This window comes from Macaca nemestrina, chromosome 2, assembly GCF_043159975.1.
Source record: "Macaca nemestrina isolate mMacNem1 chromosome 2, mMacNem.hap1, whole genome shotgun sequence".
Lineage (NCBI taxonomy): Eukaryota > Metazoa > Chordata > Mammalia > Primates > Cercopithecidae > Macaca > Macaca nemestrina.
This window is the reverse complement of record NC_092126.1, coordinates 45060787-45072991: the sequence shown is the minus strand read 5'-3', so window position 1 is coordinate 45072991 and position 12205 is coordinate 45060787. Positions and strand designations below refer to the sequence as shown.

Sequence of the window (12205 nt, the reverse complement as noted above, 5' to 3'; positions counted from 1 at the left end):
GTCTCTACTAAAAATACAAGAAATTAGCCACGTGTGGTGGCAGGCGCCTGTAGTCCCAGCTGCTTTGGAGGCTGAGGTAGGAGAATGGTGTGAATCCGGGAGGCAGAGCTTGCAGTGACCAAGCTCACGCTACTGCACTCCAGCCTGGGCGACGGAGCCAGACTCTGTCAAAAAAAAAAAAAAAAAAAGCATGTAATCCTAGCTACTGCAGGCTGAGGCAGGAAGATTTCTTGTGCCCAGAAGTTTGAGGCTGCAGTGAGTTATGATCATGACATTGCAAGATAGAAGACCTTAAGCTTGCTGAATGAAGGCACTACTTTGGCTTTGTTTATTGTTCCATCCCCAGTGACTAGCAGAGTGCTTAGCATGTAATAGCACATAGTAGTTATTTAATATATATTTATTGCATGAGTTAACGAAGACTAGAATTTAGAAACACTTATATTTGGACCCAGAAATATTAGAGCATTTATTATCTTAGAAGGAAATTAAAAATTATAGCCCTGATAAGGATTACTTTTATATATATATTTTTTTATAATTCTTCATGATAATTTGTGTATTGGGGTAGTCTTTGGCTGTCTATTGCTACACTCCAAATCACTCCCAAACCTAGTATCTTAAAACAATGAGCATTTTATAATTTTGCAATCTGGACTGTGCTAAGCTGGTCAGTTCTACTGGTCTTACAAGTGGTCCCTGGTGTGGCCACATTCAGCTGGCAGGTGGACTGGGCTGGGCCTCTCTCTCATTCTGTGTAGTCTCAGAGTCTCTCTCTCTGTACCGTGGTCTGTCCATGTTAGTGGCCACACTTCTGACATAGTGACTCAGGGCTCTCCAGAACACACAAATGGAAACTTGCGGGCATTTTTTTTTTTTTTTTAAGTTCTAGGGTACATGTGCACAACATGCAGGTTTGTTACATATGTATACATGTGCCATGTTGGTGTGCTGCACCCATTAACTCGTCATTTACATTAGGTATATCTCCTAATGCTATCCCTCCCCCCACCCCCACCCCACAAGAGGCCCCCATGTGTGATGTTCCTCACCCTGTGTCCAAGTGTTCTCATTGTTCAATTCCCACCTATGAGTGAGAACACCTGTGCGGTGTTTGGTTTTCTGTCCTTGCGATAGTTTGCTCAGGAAGATGGTTTCCAGCTTCATCCATGTCCCTACAAAGGACATGAACTCATCCTTTTTTATGGCGAAACTTGCAGGCATTTTTAATACCTAGGTCCCAAACTGGCACAGCATATCTTCTGCACCGTCTATTTGCTAAAGCAGGTCGCACACTCAGCCCAGCTTGAAGAGGAAGGGACTGTATATATGGGTTTGTATGCTGAGAAGCATGGTTGATTTTAGCACTGTTATAGAGTGATTTTCATAGTTTTGGTCATTTTCCACTAATAATTTAGCTGAGCGTCTTAGACATAATTAGAAAATACTTTGCAGCTCAGTAATCAACTAGCACTTTTAATTATGAATTAAATTGGCCTTAGTTTCAACTTTTGCTTTACATTTTTTTAGTATTCATATTCTTGGCAAATAATTCTTTTTATTCCGACTATTAGGGATGCTGTGCAAGATTTTCTTCATGAAATATATTTTTTACCTGATCATCCAGAATTAAAAAAGATAAAAGCCATTCTCCAGGAATACAGAAAGGTATTTAATTTTTAATTTGTGGTTTAGGAGATCATTAATACAGAATTGTTCCCAAATTCCAATACATTGAATAAAGATCCTTTAGGATCATATCTAGGGATAATATAGTCCTATTCTAATGGCTAATTCCTGGTAAGTAGATAATGCTACCATGAATCCATGACTTTTGGAAGGAAGTTTTAGCATTTAGATTAAAGATGTAACAGCATTAGATAGAACAGAGAGCAAAAAATACAGTTCTTATGCCTTTACTACCTAGACCAAAGTGTCCTTATTGTCCCAAAAAGAAGAGCTACCACAGCGGCATGTCCTAAGAGAAGAAAGGAAAGCTGTGGGACGATTCTGGTTTTGTTGTGCTACAAACCATGACATAGAAATGTCAGATGTGAATGATTCCTGAGATTTAGAAGGGGAATAATGTATAATTCCAGCATCTTAAATCTTAGCTCTCTAAAATTATGAAGATGTTAGTGGTGATTTCATAGCACTTCTGGGTAGAAAGTGGAATATCTGACCTTGGGTGTCACCTTGGGTAGTGAAAGGAAGTGAATTACTTACATAATCTGTAGACCTGGTTCAAAGCTATTATGTAACCCTCTGTAAATTAAGAGAAACTTATACTTCCTGTCAAGAAGTACTTATTTTAGATAAGTAAGTTCTTTCTTAGTTGGGATAAAATTTTTCTCCACGTCTAAAAATTTTACAATGAAATCCCTTTCCCTTAGAATTACTAAAAATGACTTACGCTATATAAAGGAAGGAATGGAAATTTTATTACTTTAAAAAATTGGTTTGGTATAGTTTAATGGTAACTATATAGGGAATTCAGGCCTTTGGAAATGGTTGTTAAAATAGTCGATTAATAAGGTCTATCTCGGCCGGGCGCGGTGGCTCAAGCCTGTAATCCCAGCACTTTGGGAGGCCGAGACGGGTGGATCACGAGGTCAGGAGATCGACACCATCCTGGCTAACACGGTGAAACCCCGTCTCTACTAAAAAATACAAAAAACTAGCCGGGCGAGGTGGCGGGCGTCTGTAGTCCCAGCTACTGGGGAGGCTAAGGCAGGAGAATGGCGTGAACCCGGGAGGCGGAGCTTGCAGTGAGCTGAGATCCGGCAACTGTACTCCAGCCTGGGTGACAGAGCGAGACTCCGTCTCAAAAAAAAGAATTAAAAAAATAAATAAATAAGGTCTATCTCTCTGTGCTTTGTATATAGGAAACCTCTGAGAGCACGGATCTTCAAACAACTCTTCAGCTCTCTATGAAGGCCATTCAGCATGAAAATGTCGATGTTCGTATTCATGCTCTTACAAGCTTGAAGGAAACCTTGTATAAAAATCAGGTATGCTAAGATGATATAATTAAAAATGTATAACAAAGAAAGATTGGAGGCTTAAAGAAAAGATGACAGAATGACATTTTTGTTTGTGATTTAGTGAAAGTAATTCACTATGTATGGTGCTGAGAGCAGGTACATTCTGATAAGACTGTATAAAAGAAGAAGAAAATGAAGAATAGGAACTAAGAATTGATGGAGCAAAGAGAAAATCACCAACAGAAAGAGACAGTCATACTCTTAAGTGCAACATTACTGAAAATAAGTCCAGGATGTGGTATATCAGACTGCTGGCTACAGGGAAGATACTTGAAAGTATGCCCAAGGTTTGTAGTCTCTGAAAATTAGTTTCTGGGGAGTAGTAAAAGAAGAGGAGGGGAAAGGCACTGTTCAGAGACTTAGTCATAAACAGAAAGAAGAAAGTAAGAGGGAGAATTTTAAGGGTCCTGCAGTAGTAAAAGAAATGTACAAAATCAGAGATGAACCAAATCCTCCCCCTGCTACCAGAAAAAGAAGAAAAAAAAAGCTATTCATGAAGAAAACTGCACTTCACTATGCTGACATGGATATTTGTGAAAGAGAAATCCTGAAGCCACTGCAGAATGCTTACTGTTACTGCATATAGCTATTATGGAGGGTTTTCCAGTTTAGAAATTGCACAATATGTGTAGAAAAAAAAATGTATATATGCAAGGTTCCTGTAAGACAAAAATAGAAAATGAAAATAAAGTCTGTGAGTTGATGACAGTTCCTCCTCAAAACCAACCACAACATGGAGGAAAATTGAACTTAGCACTATAATTTGAATTGAATATTTTAAGCATTTTCAGATATAAAAAAAGTTGAATGAAAAAATTAAAAAACAAGAGAAATAAACAAAAACCAAGATGAAACAAGGGTGATTGAACTTAGGAAAGAAATTGAAATGAAGATTAAATTACAAGAACTACAGGGTAGAATGTATTTGACTAAACATTTAGCAAGGGGCATTGAATAAAGGTATAAACAACAACAAAAATTAGAAAAAGGTTTAAAAAGGAGTAAAAAAGATAAAGGAGTAAAAAGAAAAAGTAGTTGAAATGGAAGATTGGCAAAGATTTCACGTGCAAATAATTAGTGTGTCTAAAGAATAAAACCAAAACAAGAGAACAGAATTAATATTTAAAATTATAATCCAAGAAAGCTTTCTGGAAAAAAAGACCTTATCTATATATTGAAAAGACTTGTATCCTGGAGAAAATTGACCTAGGATAATTAACTCTGAGATGTATCCTAGACTTTAATAATAAAAAATCTTCAAAGCTTCCTGGCAAAAGAAATTTTTTCAAAAAATTACTTGCAAGGACAAAACAAGTAGGTTGGTATCAGAATTCTCTGTAGGAATGTACAGAGTGGGCCTAGAAAATAGCAACATTTTAAAAAAATGTCAAAAAATGTCATAAAGTATGAGTCAAGAAAAAGTCAAGCTGTCTTTAGAGTATCATGGATAAGAACATGGTTTTAAACCTACAAGAATTGAAGTAATATGGTTTTCACAAGTGATTCCTTCCTAAGAGATGTATTAGAGGATGAGCTTCATTAAGTCAAGAGAGAACTGGGGAGACTTTGGCAAAAAGTCTGATGGTTAATGTTTATGTATTTAACAAAATATATTAAGACTAAAACAACAATGGGGCAAGAGTGGGATAATTATGTGTAAATGTTATATTCTAGTAAAGTAGAAATAATGAAATTTTTTTAAATGAGAGAAGGGGGAGAGTAAGGAGTAAGTAAGATAAACTCAGTAATTGTTGCATAAGCAATAACTGGGAGTCAAAATATACCATTCTATACTGGCAAACTAGTTACAGAAAGTCAAATAAGGAAAAAAGGGACTGTAGACATAATAAAAGGTATTGATATATTGGATAGGCTGGGAGCGGTAGCACTGGTAATCCCAGCACGTTGGGAGGCCGAGGCAGGCAGATCACGAGGTCAGGAGTTTGAGACCAGCCTGACCAACATGGTGAAACCCTGTCTCTACTAAAAATACAAAAATTAGCCAGGCATGGTGGCACACCTGTAATCCCAGCTGCTCAGGAGGCTGAGGCAGGAGAATCACTTGAACCGGGGAGGCAGAGGTTGCAGTGGGCCGAGATTGCACCACTGCACTCCAGCCTGGGTGACAGAGCGAGACTCTTTAAAAAAAAAAAAAAAAAAAAAGTGTATATATATATATGTGTGTGTGATAATTCCAGAACAAAAATATAAACTTTCCTCCTTACCTAAATAAATGAAATATATGATTTTTTTTTTTTTTTGAGACAGAGTCTCGCTCTGTCACCCAGGCTAGAGTGCAGTGGCACAATCTCGGCTCACTGCAAGCTCCGCCTCCTGGGTTCATGCCATTCTCCTGCCTCAGCTTCCCAAGTAGCTGGGACTACAGGTGCCCGCCACCACGCCTGGCTGATTTTTTAAAAATGTTTTTTAGTAGAGAATGGAGTTTCACCATGTTAGCCAGGATGGTCAAAGCTCCTGACCTTGTTATCCACCCGCCTTGGCCTCCCAAAGTGCTGGGATTACAGGCATGAGCCACCGCGTCTGGCCCCAAATAAATGATTTCTTAAACACAAAACAGAATAGAGGGAAGAAAGCACTAATTATAGTATACTATATTATAATTAAATTCACTGTATTATAATAAAAAATCTGACAGAATTGTGGCCAAGCATCTCAGTCGCATTAGTGAGTGTGAACAACCTTAAAAGAAAAAAATTTACAAATTGGCTTACAAAGCAAGAAAAAACTCTCTGCCACATGTAGGATACATACCTAAAATAAAGTGATTCAGAAAGGCCAAAAATAAAGGGATAAGCAAAATTATCCAGCTAAGTGGAAAGTATAAATGAAAGCAGGAATTCCAAACAAAATAGAACTGAAGCCGAAAAGCGTTAAATATGACCAAAATGGATACTTTTTAATGCCTGAAGCCATAATTCATAAGGAAGATTTACTAGTTATTAATATGCTCCAAATAATACACCAGCCACCTTGATAAAGCCAAAATAAGAAGCTTAAGAAGATATATATAGAAACTCAATAAGAGGAGACTACTATGCTATTCTCAGTATAAAATAAGTTAGTAGATAAATACATGGAAGATCTAAATAACATAATCAGTAAAGTAGCTATTGTGAATATATGTCAGACATTACACCTTGATAATAGACGCATACTTTATTCTAAAGAGCAGATAGAACTTTCATATTCAAATTGATTATTGTATTAGTTGGCTCTTTGTGTTAGTTTACTAGGGCTGCTGTAACAAAGTACTACAAACCGAATGACTTTAAACAACATAAACAAGTTTATTGTCTCACAGTTCCCATGGCCTAGAAGTTTGAGATGAAGGTATTGGCAGGGTTGGTTCCTTTTGAGAGCTTCTGGTGGTTTGCTGGCAATCTTTGGTATTCCTGAATAAACAAATCCATAGAGATAGAAAGTAGATTACTGGTCGCCTAGGGTTAGGAGGTTTGGGGGAAATGGGGAGTGATTGCTGATGGGTACAGATTCCTTTTGAGATGGTAAAAATGTTCTGAAATTAAACAGAAGTGATGGTTGCACTTGTGATATACTTCAATATACTAAAACTTGTGAATATACTAAAGATCATTCATTTGTATGCCTTAAAAGAGTGAATTTTATAGTATGTGAAACAAATACTTCATTAAAACTAAGAAAAGATAGTACAGGAAGAAAATAATAAAAATAAAAGAAATGTAGAGAACAGAAAGCAGTAAAATTAATTAATGAGTAAAAATTCTAGGTCTTTGAAAAAACTAGCAAAACTGGTAAATGTCAAATATGTAAATAATAAACTGTTGAAACATAGAAGATATTTAAAAATCACAAGAGACTCCTTTGTACCCTTTTACACAAATAAATTTGTAAACATGTGTACTTTTCCTGGAATATATAGTGTATCAAAATGGACTCTAGCTAAAATAGAAAGCTTAAAAGATTAGTTTCTGTAGGAGAAATAGAGAATATTATAAAAGAACTTCATCCATAGGAAAGCACCAGGCCCAGATGAGGGGATTTTTTAATCAAATTTTCACAAACTAAATAGTCTCAGTGGTGTTTAAATTGTCCTGGAGTATAGGAGATGAAAGAAAACTTCCACTTTTATAAAAGCAGCAATATATAACAGTGTTCAGTGGACCCAAAAAAGATAGCATGAAACAAAAAATTAAAGATTATCATATTAATATCAGTGCCAAAAATTATAAATGAAATATTATCAAACAAATCAATTTCACATTAAGAAAATACCCCATGCTGGGTGTAGTGGCTCATGCCTGTAATCCCAACACTTTGGAAGGCCAAGGCACATGGATTGCTTGAGCCCAAGGGTTCGAGACCAGCCTGAGCAATATAGCAAGACCCCATCTCTACAAAAAATACAAAAATTAGCCAGGTGTGGTGGCACATGCCTAATGTCCAAGCTACTTGGAGGTTGAGGTGGGAGGATCACCTTGGCCTGGGGAGTTTGAGGCTGCAGTGAGCCAAGATCATGCCACTACATTCCAACCAGGGCAACAGAGCAAGACCCTGTCTCAAAAAAACAAAACAAAACAAAAAAACCAAACCCACAATACCCCATGACCAGTTGCATTTTATTCCAGTATTGCAAAGATAGTTAATACTTAGCAATCCATGAATATAATTCACTATATTAATAGATCTAAAGAGAAAATCATGCTGTTATTTCCATAGATGCTGAATAGACTGACATATTTCATCACCTACTTCGAATGAAAACACTAAAGAAAACAGAAATTGATGAATATTATCTTAATTTATAATATATGTGTATGTATATGTATGCATGTTTATATATGTATGTATGGGTACGTACCCATACGTACATACATATATACACATACTTAATGGGAAACAAGAAACATTCCCACTGAAAGCAAGGTTTCCTATTATCTGCACTATTTAACATTCACTTGGAGGTATTGGCTAAGGAATTTAGGGAAAAAAAGCAATCAGAGAGATAAGAGTTGGAAAAGATGTAAAACTATCTTTGTTTACAGATGATATGCTTATCAGAGATATAAGAATTGGAAAAGATGTAAAACTGTCTCCATTTCTTATGCTAATATACTTCGGAAATTATAGAGAATTACTGATAAAACTAACTCGACCACAGATGAATTCAGTGAAGTAGGGGATATAAAATTAATGTAAAAATTAATAATTTTCATATGACAAGCAGTAACCAGGTAGAAAATTTTCTGGAATACCTCATTTACAATAGCAACAGGAAAACAATATAGTTGAGAATAAACTTAACAAGAAATGCATAAACCAACAAGAGGAAAATTTTTAAATGCTTCTGAAAGACACAAAAGGGTAATAGATTTGACTAAATGGAAACCATCACTGTTTTAGTCTATTTGCTTTGCTATAAAGGAATTATAGTAAATTACCCTGAGGCTGGGTAATTTATTAAAAAGAGGAGGTTTATTTGGCTTATGGTTCTGCAACCTTTACAAGAAGCATGGTGCCAACATCTGCTTCTGATGATAGTTTCAGCAAGCCTGAGCCTTTACTCGTAGCAGAAGGGGAAGGGGAGTTGGTATATCACATGGTGAGAGAGGGAGCAAGAGAGCGATGGGAAGAGTGCCATGCTCTCAAATAACCAGTTCTCACTTGAACTAATGGAGTCCAGCTGACACCTGAACTAATAGAGAAAGAACTCACTTATTACCACAGGGATGGCACCAAGCCATTCAGGAGGGATCCACCCTTGTGACCCAAACACCTGCCACCAGGTCTCATTTCCAACACTGGGGATCACATTTCAATATGAGATTTGGAGGGGACAGATTTCTAAGCTAGATCAATCCCTTATTGGATAGGTTGACGTTATAACGATTTCAATTCTCCTTAGGTTAATTAATATAATGCAACCCCAATGAATATGTTGCCAAAGTTGTTGTTGTTGTTGTTGTTGTTGTTTTAACTGTAGGAGGTTTATAGTAATGTTGATATGGAAAAATAAAACATGTAAAAATAGCTAGTAAACTCCCCCTGGAAAAAAAGGTTATGAGAATATAGTATCCCAACCAAACATTAATATACTTTGTAGCCACTACAATTATAACAAAGAGGTAATTAGTATATGAATAACCAGACCAGTGGGAAAGAATAGGAGGTCTAGAAATAGACCCAAGTACGTGTGGACATTTAGTGTATGATAAAAAGTAACACTTCTTATCTGAGTTTTACTTTTAACTGATTACCAGGGTGTGTGTGTGTGGCGGGTGTGGGTGTGGGGGGGGCGATCTTTACAGCTGAATTAATCTGTAATGTTATTTAAGAAATCATCTATTGAAGATTCTGCATAAGATTAAATGTCTTTTTGTTTTTCTTTTGAAACGTATTACTCTAATTTGTATTACTCATTACAGTTCTAACGTGGAGTTTGAGATGCTCCTATGCACTTTACTTTTGCTAGAAAGAATATAATATAAATGAAGTAATTTTAAAGTGATCACACAAGTACAATATCTAAATCTTCACTGTCTTGAGAATAGTTTCTTCTTACTTAACATTTTATTCATTACAGCATCCTGAAGAGATAGCTGAAAAAAGACTATTTGAATTAACATATTTATCATTAGGCTACCTCTTTCTTCCTACCTCTTTTTTTCCATCCTCACAGACCCTTTTTTATATCTTTTTTCCTTCTTTACTAGTTTTTATACACTTTTCAAACTTCTTGTTTTAACTAATAGTTGTTCCTCCTTCACTTATCTACTGAAATATCTGTCCACTGCTTTTAAAAGTTACTGTTTTTTTCTTATTCATTGCTTCTTTGCTGTATAAATATATTTGTTATCGTACATATCATATGATATTTTAGTTATTTGTCTGTTTTCCTTTTAGACTGTGAACTTGTTAAGATTTGTTTTACTGATTTTTTTGTATACTGATAGAATGCACAGTAACTGCTTGTTTAATGGATTAATGATTAAAGACTTTCAGACATTTAATGATTCTAATTGTACAGGACATATTGTGAGCTATGTTTTGCGGACTCATCAAAAACTAGCTGGAAAGATTGCAGATACAGAAATTTAATTTTGTCAATATTTATGTTAGATATTCCTTAATATTTTTAAGCTTCCTAGCTCAGGAAAGCATACTAGTTTGTAGAAATTACATATAAATTTTCTTTCTACTTTTATTTTAGGAAAAACTGATAAAGTATGCAACAGACAGTGAAACAGTAGAACCTATTATCTCACAGTTGGTGACAGTGCTTTTGAAAGGATGCCAAGATGCAAACTCTCAAGCTCGGTTGCTCTGTGGGGAATGTTTAGGGGAATTGGGGGCGATAGACCCAGGTCGATTAGATTTCTCAACAACTGAAACTCAGGGAAAAGATTTTACGTTTGTGGTAAGTAGTGGAAATTTGGAATGACAAAAGAGTTCTCTGTCCTATTGAGGTTTATATATTCCATTTACAAGAACTATTCAGGGTATTCTTAATGACAGCTTCACCTAGAACCAGACAATTAGTTAACCTCTGAGTTTATTTCTTAATACTATTGCAGAAACCTTTAGCCAAAAGCAATAAAGTTTGAACCCCACCCAGGGTGTTATATTCTTATAAATAAAGCTTCCAAATATAATAATGACAATACTTAAAAAGCCTAATCAATTATTTAAATATTACTTTTTAAACATTATTGTTAGTGTTTCCATGGAAAACTAGTTTCCAGGATATTACAATAATAATGTTTTGTAGTCAAATGAGTTTGGGAAATCCATATAGAACAAAATTAAATGTGACTTTTTTTTAACAATAATAATGTTTTGTAGTCAAATGAGTTTGGGAAATCCATATAGAACAAAATTAAATGTGACTTTTTTTTTTAAAGTGACTTTTTATGTATCTGTGTGCATTGTGAATCTCTAAGAATATATCTCCAAGAGTTATAATATATGAGTATATTAAAATTATTTCTTAGAGTTTCTCAAATGACTCTTGGGCTCTACAGAATGCAATGTAGGAGATGCCATGTATACATTTTGCTTTGTTTTTTTTTTTTTTTTTTGAGACAGAGTCTCGCTCTGTCAGCCAGGCTGGAGTACAGTGGCAAGATCTCGGCTTATTTCAAACTCCGCCTCCTGGATTCAAGTGATTGTCCTGCCTCAGCCTCCCGAGTAGCTGGGATTACAAGCGCGCACTACCACGCCTGGCTAATTTTTGTATTTTTAGTAGAGATGGCGTTTCACCATATTGGCCAGTCTGATCTTGCACTCCTGACCTCATGATCCGTCCTCCTTGGCCTCCCAAAGTGCTGGGATTACAGGTGTGAGCCACTGCGCCTGGCCTACATTTTGCTTTTTAAGGGTTAAAAAACCAACAATGCAAATTGTCAGAGATATGCAAAAGTTCAATAATTTTTTGTACACCTTAGAAATAGCCTAAAAAGCTTTACATTTTGGCTTTGTAGCTACAGATTATATTGTAGTCTTAATACCAAACTTAGTTTGAACCTGTCTTTTCCTTTGTCTAAGTTAAATTCACTTAGGCAGTTAAGTTAAATTCACCATGGAAGAAGAAGTACACCTAAGAAAATTTATAGCAGTTATCCTGGAATTTTCTTTTTTTTTTTTTTCTAATTGAGACTGGAGTAGAAGATTCAAGCTTTGCCTATGGATTATTGATGGAACTAACAAGAGCTTACCTTGCGTATGCTGATAATAGCCGAGCTCAAGATTCAGCTGCCTATGCCATTCAGGTGAGAGTGGATATAGTCATTACTGGCTTTAAATTGTTTAATTCAAATACGTTATAAATTCTATACTCGTGAAACTCCTATTTGTTTTAATTCTCACTTTTATCAAAGTTATACAAGTTCATGATAAACATTTTAGAGTACAGAAGCATACCTCTTAAGCAATTATTATAGGTATAGTTACTTTCAAAATGTTTGTATGTATATACAAATATATACTACTGCCTCAGCTTTGTGACCTAAGTGAGTTACTTAAATCATTCTAGGCATTGAAATAAATGCCCTAAGGATGTTCACAGCTCTAAAATTATAAAATTCTGTTTATTTTTCTATGTACAAGCATAACCCAGAGATAGTATGGGTTCAGTTCCAGACCACCACAATAAAGCAAGTATCTCT

The 12205-nt window shown here is 35.6% G+C and overlaps 1 protein-coding gene across 2 annotated transcripts in view; it reads left to right on the top strand.

Moving 5' to 3' along the window:
• LOC105469998 (ATR serine/threonine kinase) overlaps positions 1 to 12205 on the top strand; it is a 121371-nt gene that overhangs the window by 42596 nt on the left and 66570 nt on the right. For both annotated transcript variants that reach the window (XM_011721684.2, XM_071091057.1), the window contains exons 20-23: positions 1575 to 1668; positions 2886 to 3011; positions 10252 to 10458; positions 11696 to 11809. In XM_011721684.2, coding sequence (XP_011719986.1) covers positions 1575 to 1668; positions 2886 to 3011; positions 10252 to 10458; positions 11696 to 11809 — 541 coding nt within the window. The remainder of the gene's footprint in view (positions 1 to 1574; positions 1669 to 2885; positions 3012 to 10251; positions 10459 to 11695; positions 11810 to 12205) is intronic.